We start from the raw sequence: 25,112 nt of genomic DNA, 5'->3' as shown, positions 1-25,112 counted from the left end.
AACGAAAGCTGGGTTGGTTGGAGGACTAGGCAGGCAGCGCTGAAAAGTAGTCAGCACCATACCTGACTCCCTGAATGCACTCAACAATGCCATTACTGACCACTTACTAGGAATAAAAGTCATTTGTCGAATACAACCTGTTTCTTTTTACAAGTGTAGTGAAAAGTGTTTTCTTTCAAGAAACCCCATGCATTTATAGACATTACCTCAGTGACCCTTTATGAAAGAAGAGTCACTAGTCTTTGCATGCCCATTGGGCAAGGGCACTGCAGGGCTCAGAAGGAGGAGGCAGTGGGCTAAGAGAATCGAGAGATCAGAATTTTAAACTCAGCTCAGCCATTAACATGCCTCAAGTACTCCTATCATATTTGTAAGAAATAAGAGTTCACTGAAATGAATTCTAAGGTGTTTGGGTTTTTATTAGTATGCTTCTGTAGTTTCTGAGGAAATCTAAGGCACAACTGAGGAATGGAGCCAGGCTTTCCAATTCCCGAAATACTCCTCCACTGCTTACTCATGTCCCCTGGAAATTAAGAAGGAAGCCAGGAAAATAGCCACCATAACCAGGGATGAACTTCTTGTCCACTGCTGCCTGCTATGCTAGCAATAGCCTCCTAACTCGTAATGACTTAGCCATGAGGATTATTTCTAGATTCTCCTTTAGCTGTCTGCCCATTTGGAAGATGCTGAGGACAGAGAGAGGACCCAAGCAGGCAACTAGTTGGAGGACTTGCGCATGTTTCCTTTCAGCAGTATGTCACAGAGGTGGAAGCCCACTGGGGACAGGGCTGCCTGTGTTCTGTGCTCGAGGGGACCTTGAGCAGGCTATTTAACCCTTCTGTGCCTCAGTTGCCTGATCTATAACATGGAAATTAGCAATTCCTACTAGATAAAGTTGGGGAATTTACAGAGTTAATATTTGTAAAGGTCTGAGAATATTCCTAGCAGAGTAAGCGCTCTGTGAGTATGACACCGGCATTTCTTCTGCAGCACTACATGATGTCTATGGCTTTGTCTAAGTCTGAAACCCTAGAACTCCTAGAATTCAGTTCAATGTTTACACAATCCTACAGTTCTGCTAGGCTTCTATTATGCTACTATCCTGCATTTGAATGAGCAAATGGATTTAATGCATTGTCAGGGAGCCAGCCAAAGCTTGAGATCTCCTTCCTGGCTGGGAGGCCCCTTGGACTGTGGCCCAAAGGTAAGCTGGCAGCGAGCCTGACATGCTTTCATCTAGTTTCCTCGCTTCCTTCCTTTTCTGCAATTTTCGCTTCAGAGAAAGCGGAATCCTTAAAAATAACCCTCTTAGTTCACATCTGTGGTCAGTCTGGGCTTAATGGCACCCCATCCTCCCCATTTGCTCATTTGGTCTCAGCAGTGAATGGAAAAAGTGTCTCGTGACCCACTGCTTCCCTTTCCTATTTCCTGGAAATCCACAGGATGCTGCATTTGCTCAGCAGATTTAACAGCCCACTTATCATTCATGGAAGATCCCTCCTCCTGCTTGACTCCGCCCTCTCTCCCTCTGTCTGCTTCAATAAGAGGCAGAGACAGCAGCCAGAGGAACAGAGGCTCAGACTAACCCAGAAACATCCAATTCTCAAACTGAAGCTCGCACTCTCGCCTCCAGCATGAAAGTCTCTGCAGCACTTCTGTGCCTGCTGCTCATAGCAGCCACCTTCAGCCCCCAGGGGCTGGCTCAGCCAGGTAAGGCCCCCTCTTCTTCTCCTTGAACCACACTGTCCTCTCTCTGAGTTATCATGGACCGTCCAAGCAGACGTGGTACCCACAGTCTTGCTTTAACGCTACTTTTCCAAGATAAGGTGACTCAGAAAAGGACAAGAGGTGAGCCCAACCACACCGCTGCTGCCGGGCAGAGCCTGAACTAGAATTCCAGCTGTGAACCCCAAATCCAGCTCCTTCCAGGATTCCAACTCTGGGAACACACTCAGCACAGTTACTCTCCCAGCTGCTTCCAGCAGAGTTTGGGGATCAGGGTAATCAAAGAGAGGGTGGGTGTGTAGGCTGTTTCCAGACACGCTGGAGACCCAGAATCTGGTCTGTGCTTCATTCACCTTAGCTTCCAGAGACGGTGACTCTGCATAGGTAATGAGTATCACGGAAACTCATGACCAGGCATAGACTGTTCAGAGTCTAAAAGGAGACTCATAGCGGGGCTCCCCAGCTGATCTTCCCTGGCATTGATCATCTGGATTATTGGTCCGTCTTAATGACACTTGTAGGCATTATCTAGCTTTAACAGCTCCTCCTTCTCTCTGTCCATTATCAATGTTATATACCCATTTTACAGCATAGGAAACTGAGTCATTGGGTCAAAGATCACATTCTAGCTCTGAGATATAGGCAGAAGCACTGGGATTTAATGAGCTCTTTCTCTTCTCCTGCCTTCCTTTTGCTTTTTCCTCATGACTCTTTTCTGCTCTTAAGATCAAAATAATCCAGTTCATCCTAAAATGCGTTTTCTTTGTGGTTTATTTTCCAGATGCAATCAATGCCCCAGTCACCTGCTGCTATAACTTCACCAATAGGAAGATCTCAGTGCAGAGGCTGGCGAGCTATAGAAGAATCACCAGCAGCAAGTGTCCCAAAGAAGCTGTGATGTGAGTTCAGAATACCAACTTTCCCCGGCCTGAGGTTCTTCCTTGCGGAGCAAGGAGCAAGCCTCATAAACCTAGAGTCAGAGAGTGCACTATTTAACTTAATGTACAAGGCTCCCAATGGGAAAACTGAGGCACCAAGGGAAAAAGTGAACCCCAACATCACTCTCCACCTGGGTGCCTATTCAGAACACCCCAATTTCTTTAGCTTGAAGTCAGGATGGCTCCACCTGGACACCTATAGGAGCAGTTTGCCCTGGGTTCCCTCCTTCCACCTGCCTTCCTCCTCTAGCTCCCATGGCAGCCTGTTGGTGCAGAATGGGCTGCACTTCTAGGCCAAAACTGCAGAGGAACTTCATCTAACTCTGTCCTTCCTCCCCACAGCTTCAAGACCATTGTGGCCAAGGAGATCTGTGCTGACCCCAAGCAGAAGTGGGTTCAGGATTCCATGGACCACCTGGACAAGCAAACCCAAACTCCGAAGCCTTGAACACTCACTCCATAACCCAAGAATCTGCAGCTAACTTATTTTCCCCTAGCTTTCCCCAGATACCCTGTTTTATTTTATTATAATGAATTTTGTTTGTTGATATGAAACATTATGCCTTAAGTAATGTTAATTTTTATTTAAGTTATTGATGTTTTAAGTTTATCTTTCATGGTACTAGTGTTTTTTAGATACAGAGACTTGGGGAAATTGCTTTTCCTCTTGAACCACAGTTCTACCCCTGGGATGTTTTGAGGGTCTTTGCAAGAATCATTAATACAAAGAATTTTTGTTTTAACATTCCAATGCATTGCTAAAATATTATTGTGGAAATGAATATTTTGTAACTGTTACACAAAATAAATATATTTTTGTACAAAACCTGACTTCCAGTGTTTTCTTGAAGGAAATTACAAAGCTGAGAGTATGAGCTTCGTGGTGACAAAGGAACACGATTTCAGAGGGTGGGGCTCACATTTTGAAGGAATGGGAATGTGGATTGGCCCCAGTCTTCTCCATTGGGTGGTCTCCTCTGAGTATCCATAGAAGAATCTTTATGGCAGACCAGTTAGGCATTAAAGCACCACCCTTCCAGTCTTCAACATAAGCAGCCCAGAACCCAATGACCCTGGTCACCCATTTAGCAAGAGCCCAACCCCCATTCCTTTTCTAACAGACCCTGACCCCTACATGTAATTCTTCCCTTAACATATCACAACTGCCCCCTAACTGGGCTACCCACCCCCCAATCTGTACCTCTCCAATTAATACCCCAACCTGGAGTAATACAGACACTGCCAGTATTAGGAAATAAGGAAAGAGTTAATCACCATAGATAAGTTGATTAGATTGAAGTTTCATAGAGATGATGAGACTTGAACTTATTATTTATGAATGAATAAGGCTTTTCTAGAAAAATTATAGGATCATTAAGAAATGAGAAAGAAGAGTGGGAGCAAATACCTGGAGGTAGAAATGGTGATGACGTGTACATCAAGCAGGGAGAAAACCAATGAATCAGATGCGAATTCGGACCCACAACAATGTCAAGGGATGACAAGTTAGAAAGGAAGGTTGAGTCAAGGGATTTGAATGTTAGGGTGAAGAGTTAGTACTCAACTCTGTAGGTTAAAAGGAAACATTGAGAATCTTCAGTCCAACGAGGAGCGATGTGCCATGTTTACAGATTCAGAGATAAGTTTCAGGAAATGTAACTTATAGATTTTATACATACACGGAGAAAGAGGGACTAGTGAGAAGCTATTGCCATGGTCCAAGCAAGAGATGATGAAGGCCTAAATATGGAGCCAAAGAGGCAGCAAGGAGAAGAATGAGCCATGCAGGGTGAAATGCTGCATGTTGTAAATGGAGGAGAAAGACCTGTGACTTAAGATATGAAAACCTCATCTTCAACCCACATTTTAAGGGTGCAGCTTCCCTGAAACCAGAATGTGTTTCCCTCCATTACTATCCCCTCATCCCAATCTCAGGCACCTGGAATCATCCATTTAAACAGATGAGCCTCCTATTCCTAAATAGCCACCTAAAGTGTGTATTCCTTTGCATGATATTTGTCCCACCTATAAAGCATTTGGCCCGCCTGGGCACCCACACCACCCCAACACTCAGGAAAGCAGATGTCTTGCTCTGTTGAATAAACTGCATAGTTCTTAACTTCCCAATCTGGTGGGGAAATGACCACTGTGTTAAGCTAGAGCAAGCAGTGCTTTTGGTAGCATGAGGTGCTGGGGACAACTTTGACTGGCAAGAAGCACACTCAGGTTCTCACCCGCATCCAGCACTGACTTGCTTTGTCAGTCAGGACAGGTCAGATATTCTGAGCCTACATCGATCATACAGGGATGATAACGTGTTACAAATAGGAACCCAGAGAAACTTAGGTTCTCTTTCAGATCTGGGAGCACATCTCTTGGAAAACTTCCATTTCTACTAACGAGTTGCAGAGGGGGAGAAGGGATTCTGCTTCTACATTCCTGAGCCAGTCCAGGGTCCCTGAATCAGACTACGGAATCCCTTCAAAGCTCCAATGAGCTGATGCATCAGTCAGCAGATAATTTATTGACAGCTATTTAGAAAACTCACTGACCCTCACTCCAGGTCAAGCAGCCCTCCCTGCCTCTCCTCTACCCCTACATTCCCTGGCCTTGATCACCAATCAGGAGTGAAATCTCAAATTGCAGTAGATGCCAAGAGGCAAAAAGAGAATAGAATGCAAACAAATGAGACCTCATCATATGGCTTCCGAGCAGCAGCCCTGTGACGCCAGGCAGATTTGAGGCAGACAGTCTGGGAGGAGAGGAGGCAGAGAAAGGGGGGATCCACATGCTCAAACCCCAAATTAATCTGCTTACATTCCCCTTGCACGTCACATCTCTTCATTTTCAGGAAGTCTTGACTCCATACTGTTTTCCACCCAAGCATGGAGTTCCTTGCTCCTTGCATGATGAAACTGAACACAGGGCATTGGCAGTGGTGAGACTGTTTTAGAAGAAAGTGCCAAGTGCAATGCATTCATTTCCTGTTGCTGCCAACAGTCAGTTCCAGGAAATCTAGGCTTTTTATGTCATGCTCAAAATTCTTCCAGCCTGTGCTCATTATTCAAATCCAAAGCCACATCCACATCTGCAGGTGTTAGTTACAGAAGCACCATATTTCCAAGTACCAAAATCTGTATTAGTTTCTTATTGTTACTGTAACAAATTACCATAAGCTTAATGGCTTAAAACAAAAAAATACATTGTCTTATAGTTCTGGAGGTCAGAAGTTATCATGGGTCCATAGGGCTATATTCATTCCTTCCAGAGGTTCTAGGGGAGAATCCATTTTCTTGCTTTTTTCCAACTGCTAGAGGCTACCTGAATTCCTTAACTCATGGTCTCTTCCTGTATCTTCAAAAACCTCTCTCTCTCTCTCTCTCTCACTCCTTTTCTTTCATAGTCACATCTTGTCTCTGACTTTGACCTTCCTGCCTTCATCTTAAAAGGTGATTATATTGTGATTATGCTGAGCCCATCTGGATAATCAAGGATAACATCTTCATCTCAAGATTCTTAAGTTAATCACATTTATAAAATTTCTTTTGCTATGTCAGGTAGCATACTTATAGAGCATAGGGATTCTATTAGGATGTAGGCTTTTTTTTTTTTTTTGGAAATGGAGTCTCGCTCTGTTGCCCAGGCTGGAGTGCAGTAGCACAATCTCAGCTCACTGCAACCTCTGCCTCCTGTGTTCAAGTGATTCTCCTGCCTCAGCCTCCCAAGTAACTGGGATTACAGACGTGCACCACCACACCTGGCTGATTTTTGTATTTTTAGTAGAGATGGGGTTTTACCATGTTGGCCAGGCTGGTCCCAAACTCCTGACCTCAAGTGATCCACCCACCTTGGCCTCTCAAAGTGTTGGGATTACAGGTGTGAGCCACCGCGCCTGGCTACAAGGATGTGAGCATCATTGGGAGAGGGACACTACTGAGACTATCACAGCCAGGAGCCAGGTGAAGATTTACAATAGGTAGTTGGACACTATGACCTGGCCTTTGAGATCTGTATCTGGTTTGGTAACTAGATTGTCGGGTAAACTTTTGCAAGTCACCTTTTATCTGTGGGTTCAAAGGCCATGGATTTAATTTGTGCATTAAATGCTTCGTAAGTGACCTAAGGTACATTAGAATCATCTGAGGTCTTTCCAAAACATCACAACATCCTCAAAGATTCTGATCTAGAATGTTACAATGGGGGGGATGGCTCCTCTTCCCATTGCTGTATTTTACGAGTTCCCTAGAAGATGGATACTGGTGCACAGATGAGTTTGATGCCATGTGCTCCTCAGTTCTCTCATATTCAAGTCATTGGAACTGACAGCCAGTCCTGGTAACCTCTGACTTGGGTTTTCATAGTGTCCTTTGTTCTGACCTAGACTTGACCAATTTACATTCAGGAACAAAAGGGAGCATAGAGTGGAGACATTTAGGACATTGTAAAGTTTGAAATACAACTGTTTCACCATCCCAGGCAGTGGGATGGAATTTTTAAAAACGATTTGAACAACAAAATATCCATAAAACCTTTCAGTTTCACAGAGTGGCTTCAGGAATACAGTGGGTTAACAATGTGGCATTCCCATTCTAGCCCGGGAGCCTGATCCTAAAAGACAGTTATGGGTTGGGTGCGGAGGAAGCACAGAAATATGCCAAGCACTACCAGTAGAAAGAGATTTTACATGTCTTTACTGGCAGATTGGAAAAGTGCTAGTAATTTTTTGAGAAAATTATGTTGCCAGGAAAATCAGAAGCCAAGACTGAAAAAGCCTTTGACTATTCTATCTATAAAACAACTTGCGAATCTTCCATGAGCTACAAACAGGCCATGACGGCCACTGAATGAGAGCATGTCCACTGAGTTCCATGTACAGTGCGGCCAAGTAGAAGAAATGGACAAGCAAGGGCCTTACAGAAGGTGGATCTGGAGCCTCCAACAAGGAAGCCCTTCCTGCAGGTGAGATCAGAGCTCCTGTTCCTGTTCCAGGAAGAGTCCCTTTTGATGTCTGCCCAGCAGTATATCAGAATTTCTACAAATCAGTCATTGCTGTGTGTCTCCCAGTCTTCCTCGTCCAATGAGAATGTTTATTTTAAGCATCTTGTTCCTATTCCACCTTGTAAATGAGTGTTTAAATTGAGCAGATAAATTGTTCATTTTTTAAAAGTACTGTCAATCTTTCATTTGGAGGCTAGAAAATTCATTTCCGTAAGGTATCATTATCTCTTTTTTAAAGTTTTTAATTTTGAAAAATTTTGGCTAAAAAATGCATACCATGAAATGTATCGTGTTTACCATTTTTAAGTGTATATTTCAGTATTGTTAATGTTAATATACTTAACATTGTTGTGCAATTTCCAGAATGTTTTCATCTTGTAAAACTGAAATTGCATACTCATTAAACAATACCTGCTCATTTCCTCTGCTGCCCAGCCCCTGGCAACCACCATTCTACCTTCTTCTTCTATGAATTTAACTACTTTAGGTATCTTCTATAAGTGGGATTATACAATATGTGTCTTTTGGTGAATGGTTATTTTATTTAACATAATGTTCTCAAGGTTCATTCATGTTAAGGCATGTGTCAAAATTCTCTTCTTTTTTAAGGTTGATAATATTCCCTTGTATGTATATAGCACATTTTGTTTATCCATTCATTCAGTGATTGACAGCTGGGTTGTTTTCATCTTGTGGTTACTGTGCATGATGCTGTTCTGAATGTGGATATGCAAATGTCTCTTCCAGATTCTGCTTTCAGTTCCTTTGGATATATATCCACAAGTGGGATTGCTGCATCATTTGGTAATCCTATTTTTATTTTTTTTAAGATCTACCATAATGTTTCCATAGTAGCTGCACCATTTTACATTCCCACCAACAGTAAACAAAGGTTCCAGTTTTATCACATCCTTGTCTTCGCGTGTTATTTTCTGTCTTTTTGATACTAGCCATCCTAATGGAGGTGAGGTGATACCTCCCTATGGTCTTGGTTTGCATGTTCCTAGTATTAGTGATATTGAGCATCTTTTCAGATGCATGTTGGTCATTTGTATATCATCTTTGGAAAATGTATATTGAAATCCTTTGCCTATTTTTAATCGGGTTATTTGTTTTTTATTGTCGATGCCGTAGAAGTTCTTTTTTTTCTTTTGAGACAGAGTTTCACTTTGTTGCCCAGGATGTAGTGCGGTGGTGTGATCTCAGCTCACTGCAACCTCCACCTGCCGAGTTCAAGTGATTCTTGTATCTCAGCCTTCTGTGTAGCTGGGATTACAGGCATGCACCATCACACCCAGCTAAGTTTTTGTATTTTTAATAGAGACTGGATTTCACTACTTTGGACAGGCAGGTCTCTAACTCCTAGCCTCAAGTGATCTGCCTGCCTCAGCCTCCCAAAGTGTTGAGATTACAGGCGTGAGCCACTGCGCCCGACCTGAAATTCTTTATATATTCTAATGTTAACCCCTTATCAGTTACATGATTTGTAAATATTTTCTCTCATTTCATAGATTGACTTTTCATTCTGCTGATTGTGCCCTTCAATACACCAAAGTGTTTACGTTTGATGTAATTTCATTTATCTATTTTTGCTTTGGTTCCCTGTGCTTTTGGTGTTATATAAAAAAAGCCAGCTGAGTGCAGTGGCTCACACTTGTAATCCCAGCACTATGGGAGGCTGAGGCAGGCAGATCACTTGAGGTCAGGAGTTTGAGACCAGCCTGGCCAACAGGGTGAAGCCCCATTTCTGCTAAAAATACAAAATTAGCCAGAAATGGTGGTGAGTACCTGTAATCCCAGCTACTTGGAAGGCTGAGGGAGGAGAGTCACTTGAACATGGGAAGCAGAGGTTGCAGTGAGCTGAGATCGTGCCATTGCACTCCAGCCTGGGCAAAAAGAGTGAAATTCCATTTCAAAAAAAAAAAAATTGTCAAATCCAATATCATAAAGATTTCCCCCTACTTTCTTCTAGGGGGTTTATAATTTTACATCTTGCATTTAAGTCTTCGATCCATTTTGAGTTGAATTTTGTATATGGTATAATACAAGGGTCCAGCTTTTTTTTTTTTTTTTTTTTTTTTGAGATGGAGTTTCACTCTTGTTGCCCAGGCTGCAGCGCAATGGCATGATCTTGGCTCACTGCAACCTCCGTCTCCTGGGTTCTAGCGATTCTCCTGCCTCAGCCTCCCGAGTAGCTGGGATTACACGCATGTACTACCACCCCAGCTAATTCTGTATTTTAAGTAGAGATGGGATTTCTTCACGTTGGTTAGGCTGGTCTTGAACTCCTGACCTCAGGTGATCCACCCACCTCGGCCTCCCAAAGTGCTGGGATTACAGGCATGAGCCACCACGTCCAGCAAGGGTCCAGCTTTAATCTTTTCATTTGGATATCTAGTTTTCCCAACATCATCTGTTTAAGAGACTGACCTTTCCTTACTGAGTGGTCTTGACCTCCTTGTCAAAGATCATTTGATCATATACAAGAGATTTTATTTCTAGGCTCTCTATTCTATTCTATTGGTCTATATGTCTGTCTTCATGCCAATAACACATTATTTTGATTACTGTAGCTTTGTAATATGTTTTGAAATTGATAAGAGTGAGACCTTCAAGTTTGTTTTTTCTTTTTCAAAATTGTTTTTGACTATTTGGAATGATTTGATATTCCATGTGAATTTTAAGATGGATTTTTCTATTTCTGCAAAAATATTATTGGGATTCTGATAGGATTGCATTGAATCTGTAGATTACTTGAGTAGCATTGTTAAGCTGTCAATCTTAACAATATTAATTCTTCCAATTCATAAACCTGGGATGTCTTCTCATTTATTTGTATCTTCTTTAATTTTGGGCAATATTTTGTAGTTTGTGTTGTTCAAGTTTTTACTTCTAAATATTGGTTAATCCCTAATATTTTCTTCTTTTCAATGCTATTGTAAATGGAATTGTTTTATTAATTTTCTTTTCAAACTGTTTATTGCTCATGTATATAAAATGTCTGATTTTTGTGTGTTGATTTGTTGTGTTGTATTTGTACTCTGCTGAATTCCTTTATTAGTTGTAACAGTTCTTTTGCATGTGTGAAATTTTCAGGGTTTTCTACATATAAAGTCATATCATCTGGAAACAGATAATTTTACATCTTCCTTTCCAATTTAGATGACTTTTTTTCTTGTTTGGTTCAGATGGGTCTCATTCCAGTACTACATTCAACAGAAATGACAGAAGCAAGAAAATGCTTTCAGTCTTTTTCTATTGTGTATGATTTTAACTGTGGGCTTTTCATACATGGACTTTATTATGTTGAGGTATTTTCTATTTCCACACTATTTTCCTAGTTTGTTGAGTATTCCTATCATGAAAAGATGTCAAATTTTGTCAAATGCTTTTTTGTCATGAATTGAGATTATAATGTAATTTTTGTTCTTCATTCTGTTAATGTGGCATATTACATTGATTGGTTTTTGTATGTTGAATTATCCTTCCATTCCGGAAATAAATCCTACTTAGTGATGGTATATAATCCTTTAAATATGCTTTTGAATTCGGTTTGCTAGTGTTTTGTTGAGGATTTTTGCATTAATATTCATCAGGGATATTTGCTGGTAGTTTTCCTTTCTTGCAGTGCCTTTGTTCAACTTTGGTATCAGGGTAATCCTGGCCTTATATAGTAGTAAGTTTGGAAGTGTTTCCTTCTCTTCAATATCTTAGAAGAGCTTGAGGAGTATTGGTATTAAATCTTCCTTAAATATATGGTAGAATTCTCTAGAGAGAATAGGTTGTTATAAATTATGATGTTAATGATAATCCCCAGGGTAGCCATTAAGAAAATAACTCAAACATATATGATAAAAATGGGAAATACAATGGTACAGTAGAAAATACTTATGGTTCATAAAGTAAAGTAGTAATTTAAAAAGTGAGGAACAAAAGAGACATAAATATATAAAAAAGGGAAAATATCAGATGGTAATCCTACTTCATGAGTAATTACACTAAATGTAAAAGGATTAAAACTAAAAAGCCAAGGTTGAGTAAATGAATTTTTAAAATAAATCAGCTATATGCTATCTATAAGACACATGTTGTAAATTTGAAATCTCAGATAATTTGAAAGTAAAAGTATGGGAAAAGACACCCCATGGAAATGATCATCAAAAAAGAGCTAGTGGCTATACTGTTAATAATATCAGACAAATAAATTTTAAGACAAAAATTGTTACTAGAGACAAAGAAGGACATACTTTTGTGACTAAGGGTTAAAATATATATTTTTTAATCTGGAAGGAAATTAACCACTTACACCTTCTGATGTTGATAATGTACAATAATATTCTTTTTTTAATAAGTGTTTCTAATTTTGCCATATTTTCTACAACCAGCTGATATTGTCTTTAAATTATTTAAACGTTTTTACAAAATTCTGCAACAATTCAACAGCCTCTTATTTTTACCATTCTCAGGTCTTGTGGGTAATAGCTACAGGCCTTTCCATCATAAATATAAGCAGGCGTTTTCTCTGGGATCTTAGGCAGGGACATCTTGGGGTACTTCACTTAAGGATTTTCTGAAGGAGAAAGGTCTAACCAACTGGAACCCATGAGTACTTCCTTGAGCTGCTTACCAGACAGATCCAGGAAAGGTGACTTCTGGGCAGGACCCCTGTGTTCTACTCCAACTTCGTGGATCATTCAGTGGGTTATTCATGATGGTTGTCTTACAAAATAAAAGAAAAAAGAAAAAGAAAGAAAAGTCAAAGGAAAGGATTCTGTTTTTTAGAAACACCAAGTGGATGGAACGTACACCCTGGGTTAGAAAATATACTGTTCTAATGTGTTACATTAGAGTGAGCTGGGAAGACTCCATAAATAAGGAGATTGAAAGTAGGTCAAATTTTCACCAATTTCTGGAGCTGGGAGTAAAAACAATTTGAAAAAGAGCTAATTGAGAGAATGACTAGCCTGGGCAAAGTCATAGGGGTAAGATAAAATGACATAAAACTAAAACCAGAATCAAAGCCTTGCATTGTTCCCAAATTAATATTCAAGGTTGTATAATGCTCAATTCCCCCATTGAATAACTTTCCTCTTTTGCATTCCATGTCCATGATGCATGGCCCAGTTAGAGATATAAGGACCCCACCCATGGTCTCTCATCAAACCCCTTTTCACTGACATCAAAGGCGATTAGTTGGTGATTTTGTAATGTGTATGTGAGATGAGGAGCTAGATTAGTGGTTTCTTAAATTTATTCTTTGTATTCCTGAGATATGTGTGTGGGAAGAATGACAAGAAGTCTCTTGTCTCTGATTCAAACTGAAAGTCTCTGATTTTGTCCATAAATTTGCCTTCCCTATATTCTTTTACTTGGAAAAATATTTTCACAGCTCATCAGATGTTTTAGAAACACAGTATTTTAAGATCTTGATATGCTGTGCAGTTCTGATAGCCTATAAAACAAATAGTGGTTTTAAAACATATCCTCAAATTCTTTTACACTCTTCCCATTAAGAGGTATGACTATGTTCCCTAACCTTGCACCTGGGATCCTTAAGCCATCATGCAAAATATCTAGCCATGTGGAGGGACCACTGGAAAGATCACACACACACACACACACACACACACACACACACACACAGAGAGAGAGAGAGAGAGAAAGAGACCTGAGAAATTCCATCTGGTCCAACTGCCGGCTGTTGAAGCCCTCCCAGCCCAGACCCCAGACATTGAATGAAGGCCTTGTGATATATTCAACAGCAAAAAAACCCAGAGGATTGTTATTGTTTTAAGTCACTGTTTTCAGATAGATTGTTATGCAGCAATAGATTACTAAAATAGACACTACAATTTTAGGTACTATTATTCTGAGAATACTGAATTCTATTTTTCTGCTAATGTTCTATTATTTTACTTTTCTCTGGACTTTAGAAAGCCACCAGGATTTAAGATAGTGAAGAACCTTTGAGTCTTTTGTAGAGTTGAGCCAAAGTTTGAGTGTCTCTTTGTGGACTTGTGTCCTAGGGATGCCACTCCAAAGGGAAAAGGGGAATATCCCTTATATATCTTTGACTTTGGTATCCCCAATTCCTTCCTTTTTCTATAGAATGTGTCTCATTTCAGAGAAACTGGTCTCTTAATAATAGCCATAGATTACATACTGTATTCTTCCTCTACATAGACCCTACCTAACCTACCACTCCTGATCTTAGCTGAAAAACAGGCTAGCCTCTACTCATACTCTCATTTTCTATCCTCCCACTGAAGTGCACTGGCTCAGCAGATTTATTACTCCACAGATTTATTACTCCATCCTATGATTCATCCTCTCTGCTTCCTATAAAAGGCAGAGACAGAGCTGCCAGAGGAGCAGAGGGGCTGAGACCAACCCAGAAACCTCCAATTCTCATGTGGAAGCCCATGACCTCACCCTCCATCATGAAAGCCTCTGCAGCACTTCTGTGTCTGCTGCTCGCAGCAGCTGCCTTCAGCCCCCAGGGGCTTGCTCAGCCAGGTAAGGTCCCTCTGTCCTTCTCCTTGAAGCACATTGCCCCCTCTCTGGGTTATCCTGGACCAATCAAGAAGACCTGATACCCACAGTCTCACTTTAACAGCTACTTTTCCAAGATAAGGTAACTGAGAAAAAGGACAAGGGGTGAGCCCAACCACACAGCTGCTGCTGGGTAGAGCCTGAACTAGAATTCCAGCTGTGAACCCCAAATCCAACTCCTTCCAGGATTCCAGCTCTGGGAACACCCTCAGTGCAGTTACCACCCCAGCTGCTTCCAGCAGAGTTTGGGATCAGGGTGATCAAAGACAGGGGGCTTCTGGGGATGGGTGTGCAGGCTGTTTCCAGATGCTGGGAAACCCAGAATCTGGTCTGTGTTTCATTCAGCCGAGGTTCCAGAGACAGCAGTTCTGCAGAGGTGGTATGTATCAGGGAAACTCATGAGCAAGCATAGAATGCTCAGAGCCTAAAAGGGGATCCATAGTTGGGGTACCCTTGCTCTAAGGAATTGGATTATTATATTAGCCCCTCCTAGCAATGCCCAGAGTAGTCATCAATTCCTCTTCCGCCTTTCAACTGGTGATGGTGCATCCCTATTTCATAGTCCATAAAAGTGAAAGGGAGTTTATGAGATGCCTCAAAGGGCAGAGACATTGGATTTGGGATGGGCAGCTTTTCCCTCCACCTCTTCCTTTCTTTCTGATTCCTTCTTCTTACCATTCCCTATTTTACAAACAGAAAGACCCAGGACACACCCTCAACGGCCTTTTCTTCTTGTTGTTTCATTGCAGATGGGATTAATACTTCAACTACCTGCTGCTACAGATTTATCAATAAGAAAATCCCTAAACAGAGGCTGGAAAGCTACAGAAGGATCACCAGTAGCCACTGTCCCCGGGAAGCTGTAATGTGTGTGGACAATGACCACCCACCCCTCACACCTCAGTCCTAGGTTCTTCCCTGGGCAGGGAATAGGACTAGTATCAGAATGAGTTGGAGTCAAATACTGTGATGCATACAGCATCTCTAACCTTATCCCAGACATTTTCCAGTGAGAAACAATTCAAGAAAAGAAAGTGGCTTCTCACTCTCAGCTCCCTTTCCAGCTATCATTTTACATCTCAGTTCCTTCATCCTGGAAGCAACAGAGATTCACTTGGGCTACCAAAAAGAGCTGCTTCTCTGAGTCCCCTTTCTTTGTTTTATCTTCTTCCTCCTTCATCCCTGAGGCATCCCCATCAGCTAGGCTGATGGGCTAGACAGGTTTCCCATAGACTTCGTCACACTCCCAGGCTGAACCCTCAAGGTGTTCCATCTGACTGTCTCCTTTCTCCTCCACAGCTTCAAGACCAAACTGGACAAGGAGATCTGTGCTGACCCCACACTGAAGTGGGTCCAGGACTTTATGAAGCACCTGGATAAGAAAACCCAAACTCCGAAGCTTTGAACATTCGTGACTGAACTGAAACCAAGCCATGACTTGAGAAACAAATAATTTATATACCCTGTCCTTTCTCAGAGTGGTTCTGAGATTATTTTATTCTAATTCTAAGGAATATGAGCTTTATATAATAATGTGAATCATGGTTTTTCTTAAGTAGTTTTTAAAAGTTATTAATATTTTAATTTAATCTTCCATGGACTTTGGTGGATTTTGAACGTAAAGCCTTGGATGCATATGTCATCTCAGTCCTGTAAAAACTGTGGGATGCTCCTCCCTTTTCTACCTCATGGTGGTATTGTATAAGTTCTTGCAAGAATCAGTGCAAAGATTTGCTCTAATTGTTAAGATATCATGTCCCTTTGGAAGCATATTGTTATGATATAATTACATGTTTGCATATGTACGACTCCCAAATTTTCACATAAAATATATTTTTGTGTAACAGCTGACATTCATGGTTTTTTAAAAGGATAAAATAATAAAGCTGGTGGGGGTAACAGGGTGACAAGGTGAAGGGCGTGGTTGCAGAGGTTGGGCTCAGATTGTGGAGAAATGAGCACGTAATGGACTCTGGGCTTTCCCCCAGGCCAGGCTCACCTGCATGTTAGGGAGAGGCAGCCGCAGGCTGGAGCCAGATAAACCCACCCCCCAGCTCCAGATCTGACATCTGCTTCAGCCACTTGTTCAAATACCTTTCTTCCCTCCCAAACTCATTCTTTTTCTCACCATCCCACTCTCTACCCAAAAGCCTGTCCCCTCTTCTATTATATCAGCCGGTGACTGGCTGGTTTTCCCCCTTCTAATTAATCCTCTAGTCTAGTATAATACAAATGTCACTTTCATTAAAAAATCAAGTAGGAGACCAACAGATGATTTGGCAAGTGCCTGCCATCATTGATTTCTGCCACCATTGGTGTTCAGACCAAGTCCAACATCCCTTTCTACCCCTTCTTCAGCCCACCAGTTCTCACCCCCAAACACCAAAGTCAACCTTAAACAATGAGATTCAGAAAATACAAATAAGTATTGAGTTCATTCAAGGACAAAGCTTGAGGGTGGCCACTTGGAAAAGCATCAACTCCAAACAACTGGAAAAGTTTCAATTACATAAGTAAAGACAGAAGTTCCAGCCGGATTACAACATTTTTCATACTAGACAGGGTGCATACGCCACAGTGATTTGATTGGTTATAGGTTGCTATGTTCTAAGGAAGATTATTTACTATTCCTTGAGGAGAGGTAATGATCTGAGGGGTCTTACCTCTGCCATGACTGAGTCTTCTTAATTGTTTACAGGAAAAAGCAAAAAGGCAGAAGTTGTAGGTGCATGCCGCACGACTCAGATTGCATAGCCACATTCCTCTCAAGGCTCAGAATAATTAAAGTCCTAATAGCTTTAAGTTTAAATTATTTGAAGTTTGACTTATTTAATTTCACACCAATAAGGAGGGCAATCTTAAATTCCAGGAGAGAACAACAAGCAGGCAGACCAGGGATAGGGGTGAATGAATAGATACTGTGAGACACAGTGAGCCCTCTGATATATGCAAATATTAAGCAGAGTGTCTGATGGTAGGACAGGAAAGGAGAGAAGGGCTACATGCGCTCAAGGCCAAACAGAATCTGCTGAAACTTCATTTTCGAAAAATTATAAAATCATGTGTTTTCATGCAGGCCTTGTACTCTTGGGCACAGAGAATTAGAAAGAACAGGAACAGAGAGGCTGGTATATAACTGGGCATTGAGTTCAATGGGATTCAAAGATTAGGCTAGTTACACCAGTAATGTGCCTAGTAAATTTAGGCAAGTTACTTTACCTGACCAAGCCTCCATAGATTGAGATGTAGAGTAGGTCAATGAGTCGTATTCGCATCAACATCACTTAGATGCTAATAAACAAACACAGATTTCCAGATACCATCAGCAAAGACTCTGATATGGAGTGTTGGGTGGGGAAAGTGTCCCTTACACATTTTTAACTATTTCTCAGTCATGTCTTGGGACCCGTGAGTTTCCCTGATGCTCTGTCTTTCAGATCAGTGTAGTCTCCAGGCTTGGCCTGTGACCTCTGGTTTAGGCATAAGGAGTGTTTTTTGCTGGAACTTACCCACCTCCTAGACTTTGCTGCTGGACATGTGCCAGTCCTAAGCAACAGAGACTGCAAATGTCCCCCAGATATCTGTGGGCTCTTCTATATTTTCCAGCCTAAATTGCATTTACCCAGGGGCTGTGTGATTGAATTCTAACCAGTTGGGTGAGGGCTAAAATGATATAAGCCACTTTCAAACCTTGTCCCTATAAACAGCTCTCTCTTCCTCTGTTGTGGTAATGTTAGGAGTAATGTGTTCCATATAGCTCAATTTCAAGATGGAAGCAGTCCATATCCGCAATTCACTGGTCACCTGGCCTACCTTGAACTGTGACATGAGAAAGAAATAAACATTTGCTGTGTTAAGCCACTAAGCCTAGTTTGGAGCCTAGTTTAACCCTGATTAATAGAGGAATTAGTAGCACAATCATGTGCTACCATTAAGAACGTGAAACATGTAGCATTAACTAGATATTTAGTGGCAGGCAGTGAAGAAGCTGATGTCACAGTTTGAAGAAAATAAGAGATTCATGTTACAAACTGTCAAACCTGTCAGGTGCTATCTGCTGAAATAGTAGCTCCAAGGGGAAAGTTTGATAAAGATACATTAGTAGCATGTTGGTTGTTTTTGTCTTCCTTTTTGATGGGATTCCAAGAAAAAGATGAGCTCAGAAAAAAAAAAAAATCAACTGGTCATAAGGTAGAAATGAAAGATAATAAAATCCACAAATTCAGGACCTTATGTTGTTGGAAAAGCCATCTGTTTCTGGGTCCCAAATATTAAGAGAAGGTATTTAAGGATGAAAAAAAATCAGCAATAAAAGTATATGGGGAAAAAAAACTCTTAGTTGGATTAAGTAACATAGGGCAAAAATCAGATTGAAGTTGTAGCCTAACATTCAAGCCTCACAGCCTTCCTCATTAAGAGGAGAAGGAGAAGGACAAGGAAAAGGAGAAGCAGAAGGAGAAAGAGAAGGAGAGGCAGAGGCGGGGGGGGGGGGAGAGAGAGAGAGAGAGAGAGAGGAAAAATAATTGGAAAATTATACCAAGAAAGAAACTTGGGCTGTGGCTGCTGGCATATGGAATTGACTGAGAGTGAAGATATCAGAAGCCCACTGTTATTACCAGAGCTGTACTATATTGTCAGTGAAACCATGAGAGATCCTGAAAAGTTCAAAAAGAAGACAAACTCCAGGCCTTGCTGTACAGCTTGCAGTCCTCAAAGACTGCAGAGCCCCCAAGAAGAGCATGTCTCTCTTCAATACTCACTTCAGAGGTGACCAAAGGGGAATAATGGAAAAGGAGGGAACTCACAAAGGAAACCAGAAACCAGGGTCAACAAGACAACAGAGCTCCCCCAGAGAGAGAGAACCAGCCTAATCAAGGATGGGGGACTTTTTTTTTTCTTTTTATTATACTTTAAGTTCTCGGGTACATGTGCACAACCTGCAGGTTTGTTACATAGGTATACATGTGCCATGTTGGTTTGCTGCACCCATCAGCTTGTCATTTACTGTAGATATTTCTCCTAATGCTATCACTCCTCCAGCCCCCCACCCCCCAACAGGCCCCGGTGTGTGATGTTCTGGATGGCAGACTTTTATAACATCTGTCTGAAGGATTTTAGGCTTGGCACAGTGCATTGGCCATTGATGAATGCCATCTTTCTTTCCATAAATGAGAGTGTTGATTACAAGTACCCTGTCCTTTTCAAACTTGAAACTTTAAGTAAGTGGCAAATCATTTGTCTTTTTAGCTCACAGGGTCACCGGACAAAGTAGATCCATAATCTCAGCTGATGGAGATAACTAACCATCGTCAAGAGATCCTGTCCATTTAGGTTGGTGCAATGACTAAATGGCACCTTGGGTTGTCTCTCTTGTGGGTGGATTATTTGTGTACTCTACATATGAGAAGAAGTAAGCAAAAGGCAGATTCTAATGGAAACTATTAGTCTTCGCCAAATATTCATGTGATCCTCTTCATGTCTCAGCTCCTCTGCAGTTATTCTGGAGTTGCATGATGAGTGAAGGCCAATGTGAAGTAGGCAGAAATAATGTAAGCAGCTTTTATGTCTGGTTCTTTAAAACATCCTACACAATCTATCAACCCTCTCTCCACTCACATCTGGGAACTTGGAGGCCATATGTTCCATACGAAAGCTGTAATTGGCAAACAGCCTGAATCTATGAGTCATTCCTTACAAGAGAGCACTTTTGGAGAGCTGCCTAACCAACATCAGGCTACAATACAAACAAAAAGTAAATATGGCAGTAAGCCACTGAGGTTGTTGTTGTTATAGCAGCCTAAGCTAGCATTACCCTGACCAGTTAGCCCAGGAAAGTAGCTATGACATTCTGTGCCTCAGTTTTCCACCTCTGTACAAAAGAGTAAAGTTGGTTGCCCTAAGAGGATTATAACAAAAAGAATATTTTAGGCCAGGTACTCTGTCTCACTCTTGTAATCCCAGCACTTTGAGAAACCAAAGTGGAGGATTACTTGAAGCAAGGAGTTCAAGACCAGTCTAGGCAATAAAGCGAGACCTCCATCTCTACAAAAATTAATATCAGATAGATGTGGTAGCACACCTATAGTCCTAGTGACTCTGGAGGCTGAGGCAAGAGGATCACTTGAGGCCCAGGAGTTCGAGGCTACAGTGAGCTATGATGGTGCCACTGCACTCCAGCCTGGACGACAGAGGGAGACACCATCTCTAATAAAATAAAATATTTTTAAATTTTTTAAAAAAGATTATTTTAAATAAAAAGGCTTTGGGAAACCTCAAGGCAATCTGGGAAGCAGGCTTCACTTTTGTAAATAATTTCACAGAAGAGGAAGACATTTAACTTCTCTAAGTCTCCTTTTTCTCATCTTTAAAATGGACTTAATTCGAATAGGTGTGTTCAGAGGATTAAATAAGTCATCTCATGTGAAATGAAGTAAGATAGAGCCTTGCATAGATTGCATAGGTTAGCATTGCCATTGATAACTTACTATCCGCTGGACACATTGTTAGCATGTTTACACTAACATCGAGTTTGGTGTAATTCTCTTCCAAAAGTGATAAGAAACAGCAGAAATGAGCTCAGTGATGCTTGAGAAGGAGGAGTAATGAACCCTACGTTGGTCCTGTTTTGCACAAAGGGAGATTGAGACTAACAGTTACGACACATTTCAGAAGACAGGGAGTCAATGAACAGGGGCTCTAGAATCAACTTAGCCTAAACCACACAGTTCCCTTAAGGATTTTTTCACTCGTCTCCAAGCCTCTGGTGTCTATTCTTTTATTTTTATTTTTTAAAGAGAGGGTTGGAATAAAATCAACGTCAATGTCTCTTTCCAGTTTGTCTATAACTTTGCAATATTAGAGGAGATCTGGAACACAGCTACAGAACAAAGACAAGAGTCCTGATTCCTGGGATCCTTGTCTGCTGATCACTGATCACTCACCTCTCCCTGAAAAATTCCCTTTTTTCCTTTTTTCTTTCTTTTTTCTTTTCTTTTCTTTTTTCTTTTTAGAAGTCAGCCGGGAATTTCATCCTCGGCAGAACCCACAGTAGCACAGCAAAGCCGCTGTAGCCTGACTGCCTCTCTTGATTCATCTGGGCAGGGTATCTCTGAAAGAAAGGCAGCAGCCTTGGTTACAGGCTTATAGATAAAATTCCCATCTCCCTGGGACAGAGCACGTCAGGGAAGGGTTGGCTGTGGGCGCAGCTTCGGCAGACTTAAACGTTCCTGCCTGCCAGCTCTGAAGAGAGCAGAGGGTCTCCCAGCACAGCACTTGAGCTCTGCTAAGGGACAGACTGCCTCCTCAAGTGGGTCACTGACCGCAGTGCCTCCTGACTGGGAGATACCTCCCAGCAGGGGTCAACAGATGCCTCATACAGGAGAGCTCCAGCTGGCATCTGGCAGGTGCCCCTCTGGAATGAAGCTTCCAGAGAAAGGAGCACGCAGCAATCTTTGCTGTTCTGCAGCATCCACTGGTAATACTCAGGCAAACAAGTCTGGAGTGGACCTCCAGCAAACTCCAGCAGACCTACAGAAGAGGGGCCTGACTGTTAGAAGGAAAACTAACAAACAGAAAGCAGTAACATCAACATCAACAAAAAGGATGCCCACACAAAAACCCCATCCAAAGGTCATCAGCATCAACGATCAAAGGTACATAAATCCACAAAGATGAGGAAAAAACAGAGCAAAAATGCTGAAAATTCCAAAAACCAGAATGCCTCTTCTACTCCAAAGGATCACAACCCCTCACCAGCAAGGAAACAAAACTGGACAGAGAATGAGTTTGACAAATTGACAGAAGTAGGCTTCAGAAGATGGGTAATAACAAACTCCTTTGAGCCAAAGAGCATGTTCTAGCCCAATGCAAGTAAGCTAAGAACCTCGATAAACGGTTACAGGAACTGCTAACTAGAATAACCAGTTTAGAGAAGAACATAAATGACCTGATGGAGCTGAAAAGCAAAGCACAAGAACTTTGTGAAGCATACACAACAATCAATAGCAGAATTGATCAAGAGGAAGAAAGGATATGAGAGATTGAAGATCAACTTAATGAAATAAAGTGTGAAGACAAGATTAGAGGAAAAAAAGAGTGAAAAGGAATGAACAAAACCTCCAAGAAATATGGGACTATGTGAAAAGACCAAACCTATGATTGATTGGTGTACCTGAAAGTAACGGGGAGAATGCAACCAAGTTGGAAAACACACTTCAGGATATTATCCAGGAGAATTTTCCCAAGTAGCGAGGCAGGCCAACATTCCAATTCAGGGAATACAGAGAACACCACTAAGATACTCCTCGAGAAGAGCAACCTCAAGACACACAATCATCAGATTCACCAAGGTTGAAATGAAGAAAAAAAATGCTAAGGGCAGCCAGAGAAAGAAAGGTCAGGTTACCCACAAAGGGAAACCCATCAGAATAACAGTGGATCTCTCTGCAGAAATACTACAAGCCAGAAGAGAGTGGGGGTCAATATTCAACATTCTTAAAGAAAAGAATTTTCAATCCAGAATTTCATATCCAGCCAAACTAAGCTCCATAAGAGAAGGAGAAATAAAATCCTTTACAGGCAAGCAACAGCCAAGAGATTTTTTCACCACCAGGCCTGCCTTACAAGATCTCCTGAAGGAAGCACTAAATATGGAAGGAAAAACTAATACAAGCCACTGCAAAAACATACCAAAATATAAAGACCAATGACACTATGAAGAAACTACGTCATGATGACAGGATCAAACTCACACATAACAATATTAGCCTTAAATGTAAATGGGCTAAATGCCCCAATTAAGAGACACAGACTGGCAAATTGGATAAGAGTCGAGACACATTGGTGTGCTATGTTCAGGAGACCCATCTCACATGAAAAGACACACATAGGCTCAAAATAAAGGGACGGAGGAATATTTACCAAGCAATTGGAAAGCAAAAAAAAAAAAAAAAAAAGTAGGGCTTACAATCCTAGTCTCTGATAAAACAGGCTTTAAGCCAACAAAGATCAAAAAAGACAAAGAAGGGCATTACGTGATGGTAAAAGGATCAATGCAATAAAAAGAGCTAACTATCCTAAATACATATGCACACAATGCAGAAGCATCCAGATTCATAAAGCAAGTTCTTAGAGACCTACAAAGAGACCTAGACTCTCACACAATAATAGTGGGAGACTTTAACACCCCACTGTCAATATTAGACAGATCAAGGAGACAGAATATTGACAAGGATATTCAGGACTTGAACTCAGCTCTGGACCAAGCGGACCTAATAGACATCTACAGAACTCTCCACCCCAGATCAACAGAATATGCATTCTTCTCAGCACCTCATAGCACTTATTCTAAAATTGAACACATAATTGGAAGTAAAACACTCCTTAGCAAATGCAAAAGAACGGAAATCATAACAGTCTCTCAGACCACAGTGCAATGAAATTAGAACTCAGGATTAAGAAACTCACTCAAAACTGCACAACTGCATGGAAACTGAACAACCTGCTCCTGAATGACTCCTGAGTAAATAACAAAATTAAGGTGGATATAAATAAGTTATCTGAAACCAGTGAGAACAAAGACACAATGTACCCAAATCCCTGAGACACAACTAAAGCTTCAGAGGGAAATTTATAGCACTAAATACCCACATTAGAGAGCAGGAAAGATCTAAAATCAGCAACCTAACATCACAGTTAAAAGAGCTGGAGAAGCAAGAGCAAACAAATTCACAAGCTAGCAGAAGACAAGAAATAACTAAGATCAGAGCAGAACTGAAGGAGATAGAGACATGAAAAACCCTTCAACAAATCAATGAATCCAGGAGCTGGTTTTTTTTGAAAAAATTAACAAAATACATAGACTGCTAGCCAGACTAATAAAGAAGAAAAGAGAAAAGAATCAAATAGAGACAATAAAAAATGATGAACGGGAGATCACCACTGATCCCACAGAAATAAAAACTACCATCAGAGAATACCATAAACATCTCTACGCAAATAAACTAGAAAATCTAGTCCCTGAATAGACCAATAACAAGTTCTGAAATGGAGGCAGTAATTAATAGCCCACCAACCAAAAAAAAGGCCAGGACCAGACGAATTCACAGCTGAAATCTACCAGAGATACGAAGAGAAGATGGTACCATTCCTTCTGAAACTATTCCAAACAATAGAAAAAGAGAGACTCCTCCTTAACTCATTTTATGAGGCCAGCATCATCCTGATACCAAAACCTGGCAAAGACACAACAAAAAAGAAAATTTCAGGCCAATATCCCTGATGGACATTGATGCAAAAATCCTCAATAAAATACTGGCAAACCGAATCCAGCAGCACAACAAAAAGCTTATCCACCACAATCGAGTCAGCTTCATCCCTGGGATGCAAGTCTCTTTCAACATATGCAAATAAATAAACATAATCCATCACATAAACAGAACCAATGACAAAAAACCACGATTATCTCAATAGATGCAGAAAAGGCCTTCAATAATATTCAATACCCCTTCATATTAAAAACACTCAATAAACTAAGTATTGATGGAACATATCTCAAAATTGTAAGAGCTATTTATGACAAACTCACAGCCAATATCATACTGAATGGGCAAAAGCTGGAAGCATTCCCTTTGAAAACCAGCACAAGACAAGGATGCTCTCTCTCACCATTCCTATTCAACATCGTATTGGAAGTTCTGGCCATGGCAATCGAGCAAGAGAGAGAAAAAAAGTGTATTCAAATAGGAAGAGAGGAAGTCAAATTGTCTCTGTTTGCAGATGACATGATTATATATTCAGAAAACCCCATAGTCTCAGCCCAAAAACTCCTTAAGCTCATAAGCAACTTCAGCAAAGTCTCAGGATACAACATCCATGTGCAAAAGTCACAAGCATTCCTAT

At 41.1% G+C, this 25,112-nt stretch overlaps 2 protein-coding genes across 3 annotated transcripts in view; both read left to right on the top strand.

The window, feature by feature from the left end:
• Nucleotides 1–1,555: 1,555 nt before the first annotated feature.
• LOC100600899 (C-C motif chemokine 2) overlaps nucleotides 1,556–25,112 on the top strand; it is a 30,528-nt gene continuing 6,971 nt past the window's right edge. The window contains exons 1-3 of one of the 2 annotated variants that reach the window (XM_030807912.1): nucleotides 1,556–1,710; nucleotides 2,507–2,624; nucleotides 3,006–3,489. In XM_030807912.1, coding sequence (XP_030663772.1) covers nucleotides 1,635–1,710; nucleotides 2,507–2,624; nucleotides 3,006–3,111 — 300 coding nt within the window. In that variant the 5' untranslated portion in view covers nucleotides 1,556–1,634 and the 3' untranslated portion in view covers nucleotides 3,112–3,489. Of the gene's footprint in view, nucleotides 1,711–2,506; nucleotides 2,625–3,005; nucleotides 3,490–25,112 lie in introns of those variants that run through there. The other variant, XM_030807913.1, reaches the window with a different exon arrangement.
• On the top strand, nucleotides 14,038–16,058 carry CCL7 (C-C motif chemokine ligand 7). Its single transcript, XM_003278361.4, has 3 exons — nucleotides 14,038–14,177; nucleotides 14,963–15,080; nucleotides 15,513–16,058. Exons 1-3 carry the CDS (start codon nucleotides 14,072–14,074, stop codon nucleotides 15,616–15,618), a joined length of 330 nt encoding a protein of 109 aa, XP_003278409.1. The 5' UTR covers nucleotides 14,038–14,071; the 3' UTR covers nucleotides 15,619–16,058.

The sequence above is a fragment of the Nomascus leucogenys genome, unplaced genomic scaffold, assembly GCF_006542625.1.
Source record: "Nomascus leucogenys isolate Asia unplaced genomic scaffold, Asia_NLE_v1 Super-Scaffold_249, whole genome shotgun sequence".
NCBI lineage: Eukaryota > Metazoa > Chordata > Mammalia > Primates > Hylobatidae > Nomascus > Nomascus leucogenys.
The sequence above is the reverse complement of the archived record's forward strand: the minus strand, read 5'-3'. Positions and strand labels throughout refer to the sequence as shown.

Coding starts and splice junctions, on each gene's coding strand:
- CCL7 (XM_003278361.4), top strand. CDS start 14,072: ATGTGGAAGCCCATGACCTCACCCTCCATCATGAAAGCCTCTGCAGCA. Junction 14,178..14,962: donor CCAGGGGCTTGCTCAGCCAG/GTAAGGTCCCTC, acceptor GTTTCATTGCAG/ATGGGATTAATACTTCAACT. Junction 15,081..15,512: donor TGTCCCCGGGAAGCTGTAAT/GTGTGTGGACAA, acceptor TCTCCTCCACAG/CTTCAAGACCAAACTGGACA.